The sequence below is a fragment of the Pyrus communis genome, chromosome 11 (assembly GCF_963583255.1).
Source record: "Pyrus communis chromosome 11, drPyrComm1.1, whole genome shotgun sequence".
In the NCBI taxonomy this organism is placed as follows: Eukaryota; Viridiplantae; Streptophyta; class Magnoliopsida; order Rosales; family Rosaceae; genus Pyrus; species Pyrus communis.
The window spans coordinates 20,453,945-20,476,289 of NC_084813.1; the positions used below are offsets into that span (position 1 = coordinate 20,453,945).

The 22,345-nt window shown below is 35.4% G+C and overlaps 2 protein-coding genes and 1 non-coding gene across 4 annotated transcripts; all 3 read right to left on the reverse strand.

The window, feature by feature from the left end:
• Positions 1–627: 627 nt before the first annotated feature.
• On the reverse strand, positions 628–701 carry TRNAN-GUU (transfer RNA asparagine (anticodon GUU)). The gene has a single exon. It is a non-coding gene; the product is annotated as a tRNA-Asn (tRNA).
• Positions 702–5,985: 5,284 nt separating this feature from the next.
• LOC137708979 (autophagy-related protein 8C-like) lies at positions 5,986–7,954 on the reverse strand. Its single transcript, XM_068448129.1, has 5 exons — positions 7,856–7,954; positions 6,931–6,986; positions 6,797–6,849; positions 6,411–6,529; positions 5,986–6,266 (listed from the first exon to the last, which is right to left on the reverse strand). The coding sequence occupies exons 1-5, from the start codon at positions 7,890–7,892 to the stop codon at positions 6,172–6,174; spliced, it is 360 nt and encodes a 119-aa protein (XP_068304230.1). The 5' UTR covers positions 7,893–7,954; the 3' UTR covers positions 5,986–6,171.
• Positions 7,955–16,954: 9,000 nt separating this feature from the next.
• Positions 16,955–21,020, reverse strand: LOC137708057 (probable beta-1,3-galactosyltransferase 2). Of its 2 annotated transcripts, none has more exons than XM_068447037.1 (11): positions 20,522–21,020; positions 20,005–20,101; positions 19,803–19,876; positions 19,502–19,710; positions 19,337–19,400; positions 18,732–18,804; positions 18,498–18,618; positions 18,126–18,213; positions 17,900–18,025; positions 17,688–17,797; positions 16,955–17,573 (listed from the first exon to the last, which is right to left on the reverse strand). In XM_068447037.1, exons 1-11 carry the CDS (start codon positions 20,632–20,634, stop codon positions 17,422–17,424), a joined length of 1,227 nt encoding a protein of 408 aa, XP_068303138.1. In that variant the 5' UTR covers positions 20,635–21,020; the 3' UTR covers positions 16,955–17,421. The 2 variants fall into 2 exon arrangements, with proteins under 2 accessions (XP_068303138.1, XP_068303139.1); XM_068447038.1 differs by having other exon boundaries at positions 19,803–19,867; positions 20,522–21,016.
• Positions 21,021–22,345: the final 1,325 nt, after the last annotated feature.

Sequence of the window (22,345 nt, forward strand, 5' to 3'; positions counted from 1 at the left end):
AGTTCCAATTGGGATGAAATATCAAATTGATGATGATTGGTACTCATCTGATCCGGTGCTTCCAATGACCCTATAGCCTCTGAGCTTGGCTAACTGCCCTGCGTACATTCCAACAGCCCCAGCTGCAGCCGAAATTTACACATTGGAACCTGGTTTTGGGTCTGCTAGCGCACCTCAATTCCCAACAATGCTGCAAACCCAGGCACCCCAACGCATCATTAATCAATCACAACAATATTCATGTCATGTTAGAATTAATCTTATTGCTACTTAATTGATTAGTTGTAAGTAAATAAGGACTAAGTGATTACCGCACTCCGACATATTAAGGCAAGAAAATTACCTAGCTAATATATTCAGGCAAAGGAATACCATCACTTCTGTCGATCTTTCTTGTTAAGAACTGGTATGGTACCACACAATATTCAGCAAGTGGTGCGAATGGACGGAGCACTATGCCAGCTTCGACATAGTTACTATCTTTTGACCCAAATGACCTCGTCAAGGTTGAACTGGGGAGTGCATAGCCCATCTTCCCAGCCATTGATTCTGCTGCGTTCATATGGCTCGACGGAGATGAATAGGGTGATGAAATTAAAATAAAAGAAGAAATAAATGAGGAAAAAACGCTAGAAGGAGGGTTCGAACCTCCGACCTTGTGGTTAACAGCCACACGCTCTAACCAACTGAGCTATTCCAGCTGTTCGGTTAGATGTGTGCTCAAACCTTATTACACTCTTAAGCCCCAAGGAACTCAAACCTTACTAAATCCTTAAGCCCCAATGAAAGCTGCTACAATGAGTTATTGTTGGCGTAGAGGTGTCAAATGGGCGACCCGGCACGAGCACGGCACAAGTATGGTCCATTTGAATAAGGCATGACATAGCCTACACCTATTTAAATAAGGGAATCTTAATGAAGCATTTTTGGTATTGTTTAATTTTAACGAAAATGACATTTTTACCTTGAAAAGTCACTCATGGATTCACTTACACCTTTATTTTATCATTTTCATTAAAACTACAATTTTTTAGGACTTTTCGTTAATTTTCTTTTTAAATAAAGCATAATACAACACGATTTGTAAGAAGTGGATGGAACGGTCCTAAGATTTAGACCCTATTGACTAACCGGACCATGATCCGTGACCATGACCCATACGGAAAATCTTACGGACCATGGCTCATATAAAAATTCTCATTTATTCATTATTTCTTAATTACAAACATATATTTTAAAGTTAGTAAGACTTAATATTAGTGTTATTTAGCTTAATAACATGTTCAATTAAGGTTTTTTATAAACTTTTTTTTTTTTTTTACAAACGATAGGATAATCTATAATAAGGGAAGACAGATTTGAACACGAGACCTCATGTTCTAGGACGAAGACTCCTAATCAATTGAACTACAAGTCACTTACTATTTTTTTTTTTTAACTTTTAATATAATTAAAGTTTGTTTTGCAAAGTTGCTCTTTTAGTGACTCGACCCAGCACGGCCCAAGTGTTAATTAGCCATGGTCGCGGGTTGGGTTGGGCTTAATGTTTCATTAAGTAGGTTGACCCAAACACAATTTGTTAATTAAGTGGGTTGGTCCAAACGCAACCCAAGCTCATATGGGCTGCCTTTAAATGAGTCAGGGCAGCCCATTTGACACCTAGCGTAATCTCAATTAACCTGTATATATTTAATTTACCATTAGTGTCACCACAATTAATATTAAGATACGATGCGTTGAATTAATAATAACTAGCATATGCCCCACACTTTGTGTGTGAAAATAATTTTTATTTTCAGTTTAAAATGGGAAGGAGAAAGAGAGAAAAAAGGAATGTGGATTAGAGAGGTAAGTTTTCTTTTTTATATTTTCTTTTTCAAAATTATAGGATGTTAGGATCACCCTTGAATGAGGGCTAGAAAAATAACTGTAAAAGTTAGTTTGTATGAATTTACTTTACTGCCCATGATTTTGTTTTGTGGTAGAAAATCAAATTATTTTTTTACTTTTTTTTTATTGACAAAGAGGATTTTATTAATATAATTTTGATACGTATAGGAAGAAGAATTGGAAATATGGATTAACCAGTCAACTTTTCTATATAAAAGGTATGAAAATATTGAGAGAGAAATTTCATATATTACGTGTATTCCAATTAATTCTCCTTTAGTCTAAAACCCCCATTTCCAATGCCCATAAGTCCACACATCTGCTCTTTGCCATCCACACACATCAAAGGTACTTTTCTCACTCTATTTTTCTGTATGTGTTTGTGTTTGTGTTTGTGGGATAATGTTGGGTTTGCTTAATTTACAGTTTTTAAGTGCATGAACCATTCCTTATTTTAGTACGAGAGGTTTGCGAATTTGTCATCTCGCCTATTGGTTAACTCTTATTCTAGGAAAATTCGCCTTATTATCGATGTATATAATCGTCTATTTAATTATGTAATGTGAAAATTAGACATATATACATACACAAATTGGGACACTCAAGAATCTCTCCATGTTCTGGGCCACATGGACAATGAAACCCTATGATCTTATCTTCATGATTTTAATTTCCTTTTACCGTAATGCTTAATTTTATGGTTTTTTAGCTGTGCACCCCAAAAACGTTGAGGCCTCTGGGTTTCTTTTTAAGCATTACATGTGCGTCATGTTAAATTATTTCCCACCTAGACTCTTACCATTTCTATTTTATCCTGTGTTTCTTTATGTAATATTTTATCAAAATCATCCATACTTTCCTGTTAAAAGAAATAGCATTGTGAGTTGTGAAAGTTGGTACTACACATGACATATTACAAAGTGTTGTGTCTTGAGTTACGTACATATGCAAAAGAATGAAATATTGCGACAGGAGTATGGAATTCGTTGTGGAAGTTTTAAGCTGGGTTGGAGACTTGAGCTCAGGAAGTCAGGGCTGCGATGAACTCGCACTTGAACCACAATACGAATACTATCAAGAACCAGAACCCTACCAAGAACAAGAGCACGAGCACGAGCACGAACAAGAACCAGAGCAAGAAGAGAATGATGAGCAGCCTGCTGGAGAAGATCAGAAAGAGGAAGGGAGGAGCAGCAGCAACGACAAGAAGCATATGAAAAACGCAGCTGCATTGGGATTTGGGAAAGCCAAGGTGGGTGCTGAGAAGGCCAAGGAAAAGGTCAAGGGAAAAATCAATTGGATTAAAGATAAGTGTCACCACAAAGACAAGGTTTCCAAGTGACCAAATGTCACTAGCTAAATGTTGATGAAGTGAAAATAATGAGTTCTCCATGTTGCAAAACATGATTAGAAGGAATAAATTCGTTTTCTGTGAAGTTTGATTTATGCTTAGTTGATATAGTTTTATCTCAACGTGAAATTTTTTATTTGCCCTTTCCTAGCCGTCATGGGAAAAAAGGCAGTAATAAGAAATGAGATTCTAATTATATTCCCATTGTTTAATATTCTGATTGGTTCTTGTCTATTTTTGTTTTTCAATTGAACCCCGAATTATTCTGATTAGTATTTGTAAACACGAAATTTCAATGCCTACAATATTCTTTCAATTTCATTTTCATTATAATCCCATTGTTTAATACTCAGAAATATTCTTTCAATTTCATTTTCATTATAATCCCATTGTTTAATACTCAGAAGAAATCAACTCTCAAATTTACGATAATCATTAATAAAGTTTCAAATTTGGTTAGTAGAAACACCGACACAACAATGTGTATCTTAACAAATAGTGCAACTTTGCTCACCCCTCCTAAAGTGAGGGTGATGCTCTCTCCCCCATTGATTGTCGTTAGATCGGTCAGATTTAATTAATTTAAAAGCTAAATTTTGAAATTTAATCTAACCTAACGGCAATCAATGGGGGAGCGTAGATAGGTGCATTATTTATCACATTTTCATGTTAATTATCCTTAGGTTTTGTTAAGGTATTGGTCTTAAAAGAGCCTTATTACTTTCCTTTTCTCTGTTTCAGCCAATCTACGCATGCAGAACGTTTTTGGTCATAATTCTACTTTTCGGAGGAGTTTTGATGCAAGGTCAATTGGAGAAGGAAGCTAAGAGGCGGAAGATCATTGTATCCAAATTTCATGAAGCCAAACGTTCCAGTTTTCAAAGTTAATCCGGCAGAAGTAGTTTTCCCGTCAGAACCGTGCAGCTGTGTGGGAATGAAGATTTGAAGGCTTTCCCGATTTTTCCTAGTGGCGTGCGATATATTCTTGGAAAGATAAGAGATAAATGTATGTTTCCCATATTTTTTCAGAATTTTCCAAAAGAGAAATCGATCTCAAATTTGGCATGCAAGTCAGATGTTGTGTTTCCCAAGTCAAGAAGGATTCTTTCCTCTCATTGATTATTTAGGAAGTTGGTCTCTTTTAGGAGAGTTTTTTTTTATCAGACTTTTTAGGATTTTATTAGAATAAATAGAGTGCTCTAGGCTATCTTAAGGGGGAAACGGAATAGAGAAAAGTCGTCCAAAGGGAAGGAAGCTTAGCATATCTTACCATTCTTTTCCGGGTTTTATCTTTTTCCATGACTTCTTTTGTGATTTTTATTATGATTATGTGTAACTAAATTACTTTTCTAAGGTTTATGATGAAGCCATGACATGATTATTCCCGAAGTATCTTGTTGATTACTATCTAATTATATGCCATGTTTAGTTCTTAATCTTTGTGCTTAATCTATTCTAGTTTCGAATGTTCTTGTGACTAGCCATCATTGTGAACTTGTTTCTAGATAACTAGATAAATCTAAGAGGATGACCAATCAATTAGGTTTATTGGATTTAAGATTAAGAAGAGTAGACAAACAAGTGAGGATGACCAATATCAAACTGGTCCTACTTGGTTGACATAATTCATCAGTGCTTAATGGGTTTTTATGTGTTCAACTATATGCCTAACCAATAGGATATAGTTGTCACGTAGAGACACACGAGTTGATGCCTGATCACGGATTAATTCATATCTTAGAAAGAATAACCTTAAATATTGGCATGATAATTGGATAGTAATCGGCTTGAAGAAAAGAGAATAGGATTGTTATTGGTGGATTCATGACCTTAGGCTTTCATCACATTAATTTCTTTTAAACTTTCATTCATTGCGTGTTTTTGTTATTCATATTCCTGGTTTAATTTTAAGTTGAAGTTTTAATTATTTTTCATAATCAATTAATCAATCATTTGTTCCCTAGTTAAGTTAATTTTCACGTAATCAACTGGTTGAATTGTTATTAAAAGCAATCCATGTGGGATCCACCTCGTATTTGCATATATTTCTGCAATTAATTCGTGCGCTTGCGAGTTTAATTTGGTTTAAATTAATCTATCATTTAGGTTAGCTTAAATACACATCAAACGTCGCCCGCACTTTAGGGGTTGAGCAAATGCACTACTTAAAAAAAATATATAATGGAGGCATATATATACTTTAGAGAACCTTCCATCACCACCAATTTGAATAAAGTACGGTGTCAAAAATTTATCTCAATGGGAGCAATATAAACCTTGATGTTATCTTCTATCTAACGCTAGCAGTGTTCTCATTTACAGTGAGTGTGTAACAATGTTGTTTCTATGTACAAACCTAACAATGTTCTTATTTGCAGTGTATTTATACTTCGTATATTGATGGTTAAAACCCATTCAAATTTCATTCTCATTCGATTCGGTCCTTCTTAAATTAGTTTACAAATTAATATGAAAAAGAGGGGGCAGAGGGAACATAGTGATGAGCTTTCTGAGTGAGTAAGAACCCTTGGTCCTAATGATGTAATGGTTTATGTGAAATTGGAGTCCAACTCAGAAGTCGGAAAATTCAAGTCAAATGGAGATGAGCTCAATAAGAGTCTCATGAGTTTGGTTTCTATAGGAAATATGAAACCCCCAATTGTTATAGGAATCAAACTCGATCAACCTGATTACCATAGCCAACATGAACCACTCTGGGAGGTTTAAGACTAAGCTTTGACGCAAGTAGGATATCTTTATTCTACAAATTTAGTTTCAATTTTTTGGTTGAAGACTTGAATTAGATTACAAAGTTGCAAAGAAAAGGCTTAAGCAGAAATTTTGGGATCTACATACGCACACATAAATAATCCATCGACTCGACTGAAAGATAATTTACATCACTTGTAACTTCTTTTATTTTTCTGTCTTCAGAATGTCCCGAATGTGTTCTCGCCGCTGTACGTCATGTAAAGAAAGCCATCTTCATCCTTATTTTCCTCATAAATAGCAGACATCGTAGCGGCTGCAACAAATCAATTGTATCTATAAAACTGAGCATCTATAAAACTGAATATAAAATAGTAACCTATCATATCAGAATTTCTTGTTTTGTAGTAATCAAGTATATTGAAGAGAACACAGCCATAATAGAGCCATTATATCTCACCTGTGGGTGGCAAAATATTCTTAACAAAGATGAAAATAGCCTTCTCAGCACTGAGCTTGATCCTCTTCCGGACAACGTACACGAACTGGCCAATAGTCAGATCAGCAGGCACCAGGTATCTACATTCAGGAAAACCAGGCACAAATAATTTGTTACTAAATTTTGGCAAAAGATAATAAAAAAATATTTGGAGTAAGAGGACAACAATAGGTGTAACAAAACAATCACGTATGTTGACTAATTAGAGCGTAAACACGTGAAGACAACAAACAAAATTTGCACAATTGATATGATATCCAGAATCCAGAGATGTCACAGATAGAAGCAAAGAGGAAAGCGGTTCTCAAAATGTCTATGAGACGAGCAAGTATTAGGAAACAACTTACTTTTTCTTGTCAATTTCAGGCACATCACTCTTCTCAGCCCTTTCCACAACCACCTGCAGCAAGAAATGAATTACAGAACAAAAGTAGAAGAGAAACATGCCCACAACTGCAATGGAAAGAAATAACAATCATACTGGTATTCTGTCAGGATACTTCTCTCTTATGCGAGCAGCTTCGGCTTGTCTCTTTTCTGGCACGTACAAAAACACACACTTTAAACTTCAATACAAATTGTTGAAAAAAAAAACAAAAAAACAATTTACATGGGTACTCTGCCACCATGGCCAATAACCCTAGAGAGGAACTTCAGCACAGATTTGCATATATATTGAAAAGGAAGTTCAATTAGCATCCAAGATCTGGAACTTGACAGACATAAGCCATCTAGTCGATTGTTCTTCCATAGGTACGCTATATAATTTACATATACCTTTAAATACGAATCAACAATTTCTATATGAACTATTACCGAAGATTCATCGTAAGTTAGGGCTGCTCAACTCAAATCTTTTTGTTTTTCGACAACTTCTCAGGAACGAAATCATTACCAAGATTTAGTGACAATGGTTTTCTATAATAGAATTTGTGACAGTGTGCCACATGGTGTTTGTCAACAGTTTCTCAGACACCAATCATATAACAAAAGTAACAGGATGAAGAACAAAAATTACAATTAAAACCCACAAGGGAAAATATATAATTCTTGGGTTTTGGGCCTTCTGTTGCGGTTTCAAGGTTCGTAAGACCAGTCTAAATTCAGCACCGTAAAAGCACCTAACTTATATTTATCTTTTCTTGATATTATAGAATATTTGAGGATATGGGAAAATTAAAACTTTCAGAGGATTTATGCAGAATATTACAAAGAAGAGAGCAATCAACCAACCCATAAATAATGTAAGAATATAGCCAGGGTTCCTGACGATCAAGAACTATTCTACAACTCCCACACCAAAAAAGAAAAAACAACAATTCTGAACCTAATAAAAAACACACGAGAAAAATCAAAAAGTCAAACGTAATAGTTTTAAAAAATTTCTTGTAAATTAAAATACGTACCGAGAGGGTGCTCCATCTTGAACGCGTTTTTGGCCATGGAAACTCCTCTGAAAACCCTCAATTATAGAGAACAAAATAAAAGGAGAAAGTAGGGTTTTAAATAAGTGGTGCGCGTTTAATTAAATAAAAATTGGAGAGAGATAAATATTTTATATAATTAAAAAAAGGAAGAAAATCACCAAATACCCTCCCACGTAAGCTTGTGTAACAAGTTAACAGGTACTTTGACACATGCCAGAATTGTATTTTATAAAATAAGTTTGGACTCAGTAAAAATGACAGAACCCAAAGGATGATTTTGAACTAGAATTTGCATTACCAAAAACACTGTGAGACCAAACTTAGATTTGACAAGTAATTTATCCACCTGTAATCTCCAAGCAAGTTGCAATCTAAAAAACAACCCACATAATTCAGTTGCAAGTATCTCTCCGGTTCCCAAATTAGAACAGAATCCAGTTAATTACCTATTTTCCATCAGAATCTCATGGAATACCCCCTGCTTCAATAGCATTAGTATTACCCTTCATACAACCATGCATCAACATTCAACTTTATCCAACCTGTAGGACAAACTTCCCTTAATTTATAAATAATTTCAATTAATATTAATAAATATTTTACCTTTATTATATTAACTTGTATCATAATTAAATGGTTGAGAAAGAACCTTATTTTATCAAATAGGTAATGTTACAGCAATTTACCCCCTCATTCAAGTATTTTTCTCACCTAATTTCATTAAAAAATAGAGAATTAGGCGATATTAAAGTTTAGAAAACTACGATGTAGGACATGGAATGTCGGCTCTTACACAATGTGAAAAGTTCTAAACGCTCTAAGAGCCAATATTGCTCCTCACTTATTGACAATTGAGAATCACCAAGTTCAATTGTCTCTCACCACTTAGTACTTCGGTTTAGTGGTATTCCTCTTCACTTGTAAGTGAGAGGTCTTATGTTCAATTCTGACCAAAAGCGAATTTGAACCACATTATTGCTAACCCATTGTGAGGCTTAGCTCACTCTCCCACCTCCTTAGTGTTGATAATATCCTATGTTCAGAAGAAGAAGAAAAAGTTCAATTTTCCCCAAGCGATTTGTAATTCAATTGATTAAGGGCACACTCAGGAATATCGTTTGTTTTTAAGGTACATAATATTCTAATTAAAAATACAAGAAAAAAAACTTAGAACAATACATGTTAAATCACCTACACATATTACAAGCGACTTGTAATTCAATTGATTAAGAGCTTTCACTCCTTACACACATGCTCTAAACTGTTCTTATGTTGTAATTTGAGATAAGCAGGCTCATTCTTGGCCGAGAGAAATTTTTTATAGGATGAACTTTGTACCCTTCCACATAGATAGATAGATAGAGAGAGAGAGAGAGAGAGAGAGAGAGAGAGAGAGACCCGAGACCATTAGGCATTAGGCCCACTCAAGTGGCCAAAACTTTAGTCCGTAGTAATGAAGGGAAGGGATCATCTTCAGATCTCTTCCACCAAATTTACCCAATCAAACAATCCGGATTCTTAAAATTTGATCCAACGGCTAAAAACAGAAGGTTCCCTTAAAAGTTATAATAACTTTAATCATTGGATCAAATTTCAAGGGTCCGAATTAGATGATTAGGTGGATTTGATGGAAGGGATCCAGAGATGATCCCTTTCCGTAATGAAAATGTTCTTGAGCTCCAACTTCTCCATCGTCGTAGATGATGAAAATGTATGTTAAGACAGGAAGATTACACATCGAGATAGGATCATTTTCGTACGTTTACATTTGTCAAAAACGTCATCCACACTCCAAATGACCCCCTTACAGGAAACATATAAGGATGTAAAAATAACTAAACATAAATTCTACCAAAGGTCAAGACTTACTGAGATCTTTCGGAGTCTTATTCTTGACTTAATCTCGACCCTTCCTCTTACCATAAAAGGCCCCAGCTATTGAATGATGTTGAACGACATCAAGACGTTGTCGCTTAATCTCTCAGTATCTCAATCTTAAAATGACCGCACATGACATGTTTCACATTTTTTAATGCATCTCGTCGCATCTTACCAAAATTCATATATTTTGTAGAGTACTCCACAATGTCGTCCATATCATGACATAACTCTTGTGGATGCAAATTTCTTCCTCCTTATTTTTAAACAAAATTGCAACTATAAAACAAATAACACCTTAGGTCAATGTCAAGAGCCTCACACGCCCACGATGAATTGGGGGGGGGGCAGGGTGCTTTGGCCGAAGAACTTTTGATGCCAAAGTTAGAATTTTGAGGGAAAAGTATTTGGAGAATTTAGCAAGAGAATTGGAATTGAGTTTTGGAGAAAATGAGGTGGTTTATATAGGGGTGTGGCCGGCCCCTTGGGAGGAGGAGGACCGGCCACTTGGATGGTTTTTTGGGTGAGATTCATGATTTGTTAGCTAATTAATAAATTAATTTGGTAATAAATATAGGGAAGTGTTATTGGCACTCCAAAAATTTCATTCTACACTCCTCACAAGTGTATTTTTCTTTCCAAATATAGAAAGTTTGGAGTGTAGAATGAGATTTTTTGAGTGCCAATAACAATTCCCTAAATCAATTAATTAGCTAATTAATATAATTAGAAATGAATGATTTGGGGTTACCTTGTGGAGAAGATTTGATGAGGATGGATGAAATAGGTTTTGAATAAATACCTATTGTGGGCACTTTTGACTTGATTGAGGGATGGCTGTCCACTGCTCGTGCGTAGGAGTTCTAGTGCTCATCGAGGGTAATTTTGTCCTTCTACCCTAAAATCCACGTGTCACCTCTATATTCTTCTTGATTATTTTTTGCTCCACCACCCAGTCACAAGAAACATGCAAAATATATAAAACATGTGTCATATTTTTTTTTCTCTTTCATGTGATGTGAGAGATAAAAAAACAGGAATATGCAACCAATTATATAGAAAAAACCCAATCAAGCATAGTAAGTGCAACAATGTAAATCATCCTCATCAATGCTTTGGTGTTAATGTCTCATCAGTCAATATTAATTAATTTTTTTAATAAAATAAAAAAATTAGTTGTGTGGTAGTATGACACATATATTATGTGTGTCAATTGTTATATTACATGACTGTATTTCGGTACTATACAATAACTTTTCATGCAACTCGTGTCATCAATCTTTTGGCAAGTCCTTTCCTTACAAAGTTGCCCATAAAACTTTTGAAAATTGCGGACCAACTTTTTTCCATCGCTGACCTCTCACCTACACGATATGGCAATGGAGTATGATGCTAACCGAGTACCTTATCATGTGTGAAAATTCAGTACTGGGTCTCAATTTCCAAACGCCAAAGCCGAACAGTAATTCACCAAAATGATGGCACGAATTGACAATTAGAATAATTAGGGTTTCAAATTTCAACTTTCAGTGCTGCAACCTAAACATAAAACGCATGGCATGGCATGTCACCTGTATATAGCTACTCTACTACCTAACGCCTACAAAGTTAATCAATGCCCCCATATTGCAGAGACCTTTAAAAACACTGTTGAAGAAAAATATGCAGTGATGGCGGTGAAAGGGGTTTTGAATCGAACCAAAAAAACCTACGAGACGGAAGCCAAACCAAACCAAAACGTCCCGAAACAAAACAAAGGTTCTCTATGTTTGATACCAAATAACATAAATGCGGATTGAACAGAACGAACATCTCTTCTTCCCCTACCCCATCATCCATAAATGCTCAAATTAAAAGCCCCAGATTTGTGTCCGTGAACCTATTTTTATTTTTTAAAGATTCTTGTACCTTGTTCAAAATTAATATTCCCAACTTCCTTTGTTGCAAGGTGGTTGTAAATTTTAATGCAACTTCTTCAATGCTACCACCACTAGTAACTGGTAGCCACCTCCCTTTGTTGGGCAATAGCTTCTGAAAGAGACATACATTCATCTCTCTCTCTCTCTCTTTTTCTCTCTGCTCTTCCTGCATTATTAATATGTTTAAGTTGTTCTCTCCACCCATTGCCTCATTTCCAAATTACCTCCTTTCTTCTCCTTTCACATATTCTGTCAGTTCTTGTTCCAAGCTCATATCAATTTATAAGCAGTAATTTCTACAACCTAATTTTTGTGTTTTGTCTACTTTTCAACCCATATTAAACTCTTTATTTTGTTGGTTTTGTAACACATAATGTAAGTTCATATACTTCTAATCTTTTTCTTCGGGAAGTGATTTTCGCACTCGTGTTTCTTGTTCTATACTCAGCCCTTTTTGTCTGGGACTGAAACAAGGTGAAGAGTGCGGAAGGAGAAAGTGGAAGTGCGAAAATCATTAACTTTTTGTTTTCACTCCAAGTTTTGTTTTGTGTAAAGATGAAAATGATGTGTTTGTTTTGTAGCCTATTCTATGAAAAGATGCATGGAATGGAAGCCAAAGAAAGAGATGGATTGGGATCAGTTTGAACGGGATATTGGTCCGGTTCAATAAGAAAACAGTGCTCTCAAAGTGCTTGAGCTCGGCTTTTTGATTGAGCCGTGCCAATATCACGTGCCACTGTTCCTCTTATCATATATCCCACCCTTTGCTCTATTCCAATTCAAAGGTATACACTTTCTTATTTCTATTTTTTGTTTTCATTATTCATCTTGACATAAATTAGGGTTTTTGAATGTTGTTTAGTGAAAGTTTCTCTAAGTTCTTAGCTTGTTATTATTCAATATCTACTTTCTCTAGACATTCCCCAATGCAGGGGAAATGTTGAGATAGTTGTGAGATGTGAGTGGTCGGTCGAGTTGTATTACATTGATTCATCGACTACTCACATTTTACAAGATTTGCTCCACATTTGAGGAAGGGAGTTGTTAATAGCACTCTAAAATGTAATACACTATTTTGTATGTTCTTACAAAATTACAGTACATAATGATGTTTTTAGAATGTCAACAACAATTCTCTTACTGATTTACTAGCCTAAAGTAACTCTCAGTATTCGGAATGCTGGGATTAGAACAAATGCTTGACCATTTTATTGTATGTCGGCAAATTTTGTTGAGTTTCTCACAAGCCTTTAACCAAAAGAAGTCAATTGTATTTTGGATGAGTTGCCATTTTCTTCATAACTTAATGTGGATGAGAAAGTTACTTCGAAACCGACGTCTTGGATTGGCTTTGTATGTTCATAGTTAGGTTAATTGAAATCTTGTGTGCCACTTTTAGATGCTAGATTTTGCCAGTTTGTTTACATCATGCCATTTTTGTTATAAAGACAAAGATTATTCTACAGTAAAATAAACCAAGGATGATTCGACATTGTTATGCATATGGCAAGAAAATGCATATTGCCAAAGGTTATTCTTGGTGTGGCAGTAAATTAAAGGCATAGCTGTTTTGTCCTGTTGTAGTAAAGTTTTCTCTTTGTTTTATTAACTTTTGGGTTAAATTGTCCTCATAAAACACCAACTGTACTTTTGACAATGTCCTAAGTAGTTTCTAATGAAGAAAATAATTGTACTTTTTTGTCTTTTACTATGCGCCAATGTATAGTGTACACCTGAAGAAACGAATGTCCGCTCAAGGATTCAAGAATCTATTGTGTTTGAATGATGAAATTTAAGATTATTAAGAAATTTAAAAATGATGAAAATAGAAATGATATAATTTTATTTTTTAGAATTTATGAAATTTCTTGTTTGATTAATCTAAAAAAAAATATGGTCCAATATTCTAGTTGATATAGTGTTGGTTTCATCCATGCGTCTCGTGTTTATAACTCTCACTCCCCCTGAATTATTGTAAATATATTCAAACCTTCCTCCTCCCCTTAATAATAATGAATTTTAAAAAATAACTTAAAAGAACAATGAAATTAGAATACGGAATCATATTGTAAAGAGTCATGATTAATATATAAAGGGTAAAGTACAAAAAATTACCTTAACTATTGGTGTCACGATACTTTCATACCTTATCTTTTAAAATTGACAATGTCATACCTCATCTTACGAATTTGTGTCAATGCTATATCTTCCGTTAGTTTGGCGTGAATTTCTCAGTTAAATGCTGACGTGGCTTGATCCGAAACCCATTTTCTATTAAAAAATAAATAAAATATTATTAAAAACCAAAAAAAATCATTTAATAATTTTTAAATATTAAAATAATAAAGAAAAGTAAAAATAAATAAATAAAATAAAAAACCCTCACGTCCTCTTTCCCCACCCCTCCTTCTCTCTTCTCCCCCATCTTCATATTCTTCTCCTTTCCAGCGCCCTTCCAACAACCCAGAAAAAAAATTAAAAAAAAAAAAAAAAAAAAAAAACCATTTATCTTCCCCCCCCCCCCCCCCCCCCAACCCAAAAAAAACTCGTGATTTTTCCCAACCCCCTTCCTTTCTCCCCCTCCCATCTTCCCTAAACCTGCACCCACCCTCGCACCCACTACCTGCAACCCAAAAAAAAAACCCATATCTCGTTGAGGTGGAATCGAAAAACCTTCGTGATGGGATGGGAATGGTGGATTTGGGGTTGGCAGGGTGTTGGGTTTTTGGGGGTGGGGGAACTGGGTTTGGTTTAGGGTTTTTTTTTTTGTTGGGGGGGGCGGGGGGGTGTTGTGTGGATGAACTACGTTTGGTTTGGTTTTTTTTTTCTTTTTTCCTTATTCTTCTTTCTGGGTTGCGTTTTTTCATTTTTTTTTTTTTTTCTTCTTCTTCTTCTTCTTCGGGGGGGGGGGAGGGGGGGTGGGTTGATGGGTTTTCAATTTTTTTTTTTTTTTTGGTTGAAGATTAAGCTGGAAGATGAAGATGGGGGAGATGAGGGAGAGAGGGGGAAGGGACGAAGTGAGGTTTTTTTTTTTTTTTTTTTTTTTAAACTTTTGTTTTAATATTTAAAAAATATTAAATAATTTTTTTAGTTTTTAATAATATTTTATTAAATTTTTTAATAGAAAGTGGGCCTTGAATCAAGTCACGTCAACATTTAATTGAGAAATTCATGCCAAACTAACGGAACGTATAACATTGGCACAAATTCATAAGATGAGGTATGACATTGTCAATTTTAAAAGATGAGGTATGAAGTGTCGTGACACCAATAATTGAGGTAATTTTTTGTACTTTACCCATATATAAATAAAAGATAGTAGTTAAGAAATGTGCTAGTAGTGGGGTGGGCGACAATGATAATTAATGATGGTCGGTGGTGGCAACATCAGTGATGACGTGGGTGGAGGTGGTGCCCGCTGCAAAGGCCGCTGCAAAGGCCACAACGGCATGTGGTGGTGGGGCATCTGTGATGGTGATGATAATGGTGGGTGATGGTGGTGGTGACAAGTGGTGGTATGTTGCCACTCATGGTTGTTTTTTTTTTTTTTTTTTTTTTTTAACTCCCACTTATAGAAGATACAAAATGACGCATATTTACATAGAATTTAAACTTAAGAATTGGAGGTCTCAAATTCCAATTTTTTTTCACGCGAAAAATTCTAAATTTCTATATTTATGAATCCAAACAACAAAATTAATGTATGTCAATTTATAAATTCAAAATTTTATCTAAATTTCAAATTTATTTCCATCATTCAACCATAGTGTAACAGTCATGGATCCCGTTGTATGTCCATACTAGAAAATTCCTATTGTAAAATCCTAGTAAAGGTAATTGCTAATTCTAATAATAATGCAAATGAAGTCGTTTTCAATTTTCTGTCCTTTTCTAGTTAGCATGCAAATACATGCTTGTGAAAAGTAAGATAAGAAAGATAGATTTGTGTCATTATAGAAAGCAAATTCGAACCATCGATTTCAGCATCTGAAATAGGCATGAAAACAACACTTCAAGTTTCTTATGTGTGGCAACTTCCAAGTTAAAGAGAAAGACTTGGCTCTTTAAGGATTGAAGGGAACTTCTCTCTAAAATACATCATGACATTCATAAAATTTTGTGCTTATAATTAGAATCATTCATATTATAAATAATTTTGTAAAGTTCATTTCTATAAAATTAATTAAAACAAAAATCGTGTAGTCTTCAAACTGTATAAAAACATATGGATGGATTTAGTAAAAAGTATTACGAACCATCTATCTATTTGCTATAATTAATTGACTAAACGATCTTAGTTTTAATTAATTTTTTATAACGATGATTTTTACAAAATAATTTATAATACAGTTTTGATATACACACGAAGTTCTGTGAATAGACAATGAAGTATTTGGAATTGGATCCTCCTGACCAGTGTTAGTGGATCGTTGGATTTTTATCCAACGGCTACAAACAGGAAGACCCTCTAAAAGTTATAATACTTATAACCGTTGGATAAAAATCCAACAAGCAACAACCCACTAATTCCTGTCAGGAGGATCCCAAAAATTTACCTCGGAGAAGATCCAATTCCGAAGTATTTTGAGAAGGAGCCAAGCTCTTCTCACAAGGTAATTCAGCCCAGTTACTTCTTAAGTTTCTCTGTCACATTTGGCAGAAAGAGTGTCGGATTAATTAGTCCTTCGTGTGCCCTGTTGGTTTTTGTTTTGGACGTTTGATATTTTTTCATGTAAATTACAATTACAGAAGGGGCATTGTTATTATTGAAAATCTGAGAGAGATTCTACCGTGTAACCGTTGTAATGTTATTTTGTCTCTCTCTTTTAATGCATAATTCTACACAATATTTTTTTTAAAACAAGATGAAAAACAGAGACGTTAAAGCAATTACACACAATTTTGCCCAGAACAAAGAGAAATACTAGGGTGACAAGGATGCCAATGGAGGTGTTGTTAAATTTCAGGTAGACGGGTCATGGGTCCACTCCAACAACACCAATACTGTCCCCACTTGACCACTTGCTCAATCCATCAGGTGTGAGGTTTTATTACAAAAGGCATCGGTGTTAGTTAGAGTGGGGTAATTTTATATAAAGGGCTTGTTCTCAAGCTCTTGCTGATGTGGGATAGAGGAATTCCAACAGGTGTATATTCCCGCCGTGTGAGTAAGCATTGATCACATGTCACTCATTAAGCACGGGATGAGTGCCCTAAGTCACACGGCAATATATGCAAGAATGTACCGAAAACATCGGTGGAGCCACGGATCGTGTCAGATGAGTCACAAGATAACTGGGAAAGACATCAATTCAAAATAATATGTGTGTTCATATTCATATACCAAGGGAAACAAGATTGCACAAGAAAGGCTGTAAAAGCTCCCAGAAAGATATGCATATTTATTGTTGCATTTGTTACCGTAGAAGAACTGTAACTTACAGGTTGGCTCTTCAAGCCTCTCAAAGAATCGTATGGGTTGGGGCCCCCTCTATTTTCAATTTAGCAGCTGCTTCATTGTGGCCGATATCCTCTATTAAAATGGAGTTGATCCACACAGCAACCTCTCTCTCTCTCTCTCTCTCTCTCTCTCTCTCTCTCTCTCTCTCTATAAATATTTTTTGATGTTGTAATTCTCTATATTTCAGTACAGAAGAAGGAAAATGAACAAATAAAAAAAGACTAGCACACCTGCCTTTATACTGCAACTCGAAAAGTCTTCCCGAGGTTGGAAGAGGTTCGAGCTACCTATTTGAAAGTAGCACTCCACAAGGCGTTTTCGCCTTCCCCACACCGGCGGTGGACTTCCTTGATTCTCTCGGCTGACTTACAAATCCCACTGCAGGTCCAATCAAATGAAGCAACACAGATGTTGCCTGCCTGAGCCTTCCACTCACAATCTGCAGCAAACAAGTCTCCATTAGAACTTAAATAACTCTACAATGAACAAGCATGTGCTCTTATTTTTACACTCAAAATAACTAATTTTGAATGAGTACAACAGTACAACTTACCGGGTGGGGTGCCGCAACATAGTCTCCGGTCATCAATATGCTGCACATCGAGTCCAATAAACCAAGCTCCCAGTGAGACATCCTCGTTAGCGTACTTGTGTAGGACATGCCTGACATATGCATACAAATGAGCATCCCAAGTGCAAGAATAGAAAATAATATTTTAAACAGAACATGTATTTCAATATCCATCCTTCAAGTCAGAAACTTACTGGTTTATTGATATATACGTAGCCAAATCTTTTGATATAGCATACAGCTGTCCTGTAGCATGACGGAAGTACTTGTTTCCTGGTTCACCAAATTTCCAATACTCAGGTTCATGGTATCTCACTCCCCTGTACGATCAAATAGTCAAGAACACAATGTCCGTTACTTTCTAAAAAATCATCTGAGCCCCAAAGGAAAAATAAAGAACAATTATAAGCACTGGCTTACTTTTGTGCTAGAACAGGACCAGATTTCATGCATCCAATGTAGAGGTGCTGTTTCTTTCGGTGTCTGACTAGTGTTTCTCCTAGTGTCGCTGCAGAAAATTGAATAGAGATGGGCACATTGAGATGAACAAATTGCTCTACCAAGTCTAGGTACACCCAAGTTGGCCATCCAGTAAGATCTTGTAAGCTTAAAACGACATAAGAGTTTTCACAAAGGGTGAAGAGCCTAAGTAGTTTGAAATAGACTACCGATTTGGTAGTATCCATATGTTTCTCAAATGGAAAAGAAACCTAGTTCTTTCACTTTTTACGTCATCGCGGACAACGGTATGTACGAAAAATGTTTATCATTGTAAAAGAAGTTTTAAATTACCAATATTTACGTGAACATCATCATCAACTTTGACATAAAAATCTGCATCCCAAGTAGCAACAGCGGTAGCAAAATATATCTTTGTCTTGGCCGACAGTTCGAGGTACCCTTCAACATGGTCCTGCGAAAGAGGCGTAGAGATGAACATGTTACGTTCAAGACTCAAGTGAGCTGCAAGCATACATGTGGAACGAACAGGGGAATAACAACAGAAGAACGACTAAAGGACATTACCAGCCTCAGGATATCACCATGCTTTCTGCCCTCTGCTTCAACAGCTCTGTCTAGAATACCTCCTGACGTGGCACTGGACAAGGAATGGTAAAAACTTGTAAATTCAATTATCCCAATAATCTCAAGACATAGCAATTTTAAGTTGAGCCTAGTAGGGCATCTAGATTATGGAGGCTTGAAAGTTCTTTTACCTGGACAGAAAGAAATAGAGAACGTACTGCTACTTCAAACATGTACAACGGACAAACACTGGGTTTTAGACTCTAAGAAGATTTTGTTTTGTGATTCCATGGATAACTTTCAATTACCAACACTACAGCATTTCATGCTTTTTATGAAATAAGGGTGTTCAATGACACGGAGTTGTGATAGATTGTAAACGGGGGAATTATAGTCTTGGCTTCCATCAGCTATAACTGAATGGGAACCAATGCATTCATGCATAGGTATTCGATAGACTGCAGCCTGGCAGATCAATGACTTAAACTACATCTGTGATGAATTCTATTTTAGCAGACCACAAAAGGTAATATATCGCATGCAAAGAATGCATAGGAGCCCTCCTAGTTAAGATTAACTAGCAAGAACAAAGATTAAACAGTCACCTATGACCAATGACAAAGCGAATGATAATACCCTTCTCTTCCTCCAGCCTCTTTCGTTTCTCGCCTATAATTCATGTTTTGCATAAGCAAAAGTAATCAGACAACAGATGTAAACAAATCCAATAGAAAACAACAATGAAGGAATTAGGGAATCCATTTATGTACCTTGTGGCATCCACGTAGCACGAACTGAATCTCGTCTTTTCCGGCTGCTAAAAGCAGTATTAACTCCAACAACCATCAGATACCTTCTCTTCCCAGTTGAATCAGTCTTCGAGTCTCCTGATAATGGAGAGCCACTACGTATTGACTCCTGTGTTGCCCTTGCTGCAGCTAATTCCATCTCTAAATTTGAAATAGTCTTATCTAATGTCCTATTTCAGCACACGATCGAAAACTTAGAAATTAAGTTAATTAACCAAAATCGTGAAACATTATGTTCTTGTACGAGAGAGCAGTAACGTACTGTATAGCATTATGAGTCTTATAAACCTCCCCAAAGATGTCCTTATTTTCGCGCTTTACCTCCTTCTGATTCAACTAAAAGCACCAAATCAGATTAACATAGAAGAAAACTTCAGATGATGAACATGATATACGAATTTTAAAACATTATCGAATAATGAGTCTCGTGATGAAACAAAAGTAAGTTAGAGATAAGACATTACCGATTTCGGATTGCAACCCTCGGAAACTAAATTTAATGTTTCTTCTTCCATAGCTGTTCTCCTTGTGATACCTGTACTTTCTGGAATAGTCCACATTCTGCAACCAGCACATAAATTTTCATCAAAATCTCATGACATGTCAACAACCAAATTTTCATCCTGAAACTTAAATAAAATGTCTCCTAAGAAATTCATGCATGTTTAATCAAATTCAGAAAATAATTAACCATAAAAAAAGATTGAAAATTCAGAATCATCCAGCTAATTAGAACAAAAAAAGATCACAAATTTATCAATATTCAAATCCAACAACAACGACCAGTGTTCATAGATCTAAAAATAGAAAGTTAATAAATAAACACTTTCCAATTGAGTAGCCATTTTAGGAAACTGGCTCGAACCCATTACAGAAGCAAGCATAAATAACCGATTGGTTCAAAACCCAGAAGCAGATAATTTTGAACAATTCGAAAAAAGTGAATTGTAAAATATTAAAATTGTTCAAAAGCAATAGTACCTATTGGTGAAGAACATTCCAGCACAGAAGCAGCTTAAACAAAGAAAAAGGGTCCATTTCTGAGAAATAAAACTTCTAGAAGCAGATGGGTCTCCTCTGCTTCTCCAAGACATCTTCTTCTTCTTCTCCCCCAATTCTCTTCTGCCTCCAAAACAATCAGCTTTTTGAAGCAAAACCCATGGAAGAATGTGGAAGAAGAAGAAGAAGAAGAAGAAGACGAAACAGCACTGTTTTGAAAGTGAGAGAGAATCAGAACAGAACAGAGTGCTTTTTTTTAACTTGTCAATTGTTTTGTTCCTTCCTTTATCCCTTCGCTCTCCTCTGTTCTCTCTCTCTCTCTCTCTCTCTCTCTCTCTAACTTCTCCCTCTAGAAACTCTACTTTGCAGGCAAGGGACGTTGAACGTTAGTGAGAGATGACTCACCAACTGCTGTTGAACTTAAAGCTAAATTACCAAACGGTACCTCCCGGACTTCTTCCTTACTAAATGACCTGAGTAACAGTTCCTGAAATCACATTATTGCCCTTGAACGTTTCTTTTTCTCCTCTCTCCCAATATTTTTGAGTTCACTTTCTGCTTCCTACAACACATATATATTGGGTGGGAGTAGGACCATGCAGACAGTCGACATGTTCTCATCACTCGTATTCACATGGAGAAAATGTGGTTTATGGTTCACACCTCACATTGTGAGATGCGTATGAAGGTTTCTTTTGAATTAGATTGAGAGTCTTTTTCCATAAGCTTTATAAGGATATGCAATCGGAGCCAAGTAATGAATGATGTTTTTATGGACATATTATTAATCTACGAGATATTCATAATTCAAGTAGTTAAAAGTATTCATTTTTGCATTTCAGGTCTTAGATTTGATTTTCTTGTCTCGCTTAAATCTTGCTACACCATTTGGATGCAATGTTCGAATCATAGATGGATAACTATATACTTCACATAATTTAAAGTAATGTTGACAAATACATAAAGAAATTTGGTGATCATTGGAATCCATCTCTTTCCTGAAGACTTGCAACTCGCAATTGCACGTTGACCTTTCCTAAAATGCAAGTATTCTTCCATCCATTTTTGACCACATAATAATGTTAGTTGAGTTTAATAATGCACATAGGATCATTACGAAGGCCTAAAATAAGTATTTTAAACCCCCACTTGAGGTGCTCATAAATCGTTAATTACCACGTTTGAACAACTAATAATGCACAATATATGATAATGTTAGTAATGCATTCGACAAGTTTGGAGAGTTTGTTACACAAATGATTCCGTTTAGGGTTTTATCATGACTTTCTAATATCACAAGAAGAACTTTTACCTCATGAAATTCAACTAAAAGGTTAAAACCATTGCATCTAATGTTATTTGGGTTTTTTTTAAGGAAAGGGCATGATTAAACGTGTTATACTAAATATGTTTTGAAATTGGCTTTAAGGAAGGACCAAAATTTAGGCTTAGTAAATAATTACTCTTAATTAATCCACCCAATTGTACACTTTTTAACTCTCTCAACGCATGTGATCTTGAATAAGAAATGGGGGCCTATAACGTATAGAGAAATTTTATTTGAACTCATATAACTTTTTTCTACACCCAACTTATTCTTTAAACCCTTATTATTTTTAATTAAACAATTAATATCTCTTTAAACCCAAAATTATTACCTAAATTACCCTCCCAAACCCAATTAAAAATGTAAATTTATCTTTACAAGCATTTAGAAAATAAAATCCAAAATTAAATAATTTGGTGAAGTTTCTACTTGTTTATGAATCTTCCATATACGTAACACTTTTCAATTTCTTGTTTTCT

Bases quoted from the DNA above. Each gene is read 5' to 3' on its own strand.
- LOC137708979 (XM_068448129.1), bottom strand. From the start codon at position 7,892: ATGGCCAAAAACGCGTTCAAGATGGAGCACCCTCTCG. The intron at 6,530-6,796 runs GTAAGTTGTTTC...TCCTGAATGTAG, and splicing joins CCTGAAATTGACAAGAAAAA to ATACCTGGTGCCTGCTGATC. The intron at 6,267-6,410 runs GTGAGATATAAT...GATTTGTTGCAG, and splicing joins GAATATTTTGCCACCCACAG to CCGCTACGATGTCTGCTATT.
- LOC137708057 (XM_068447037.1), bottom strand. From the start codon at position 20,634: ATGTCTTGGAGAAGCAGAGGAGACCCATCTGCTTCTAGAAGTTTTATT. The intron at 20,102-20,521 runs GTACTATTGCTT...TGCTGGTTGCAG, and splicing joins GGAATGTTCTTCACCAATAG to AATGTGGACTATTCCAGAAA. The intron at 17,574-17,687 runs GTAAGTTGTACT...TGTTTGCTGCAG, and splicing joins ATGTTGCGGCACCCCACCCG to ATTGTGAGTGGAAGGCTCAG.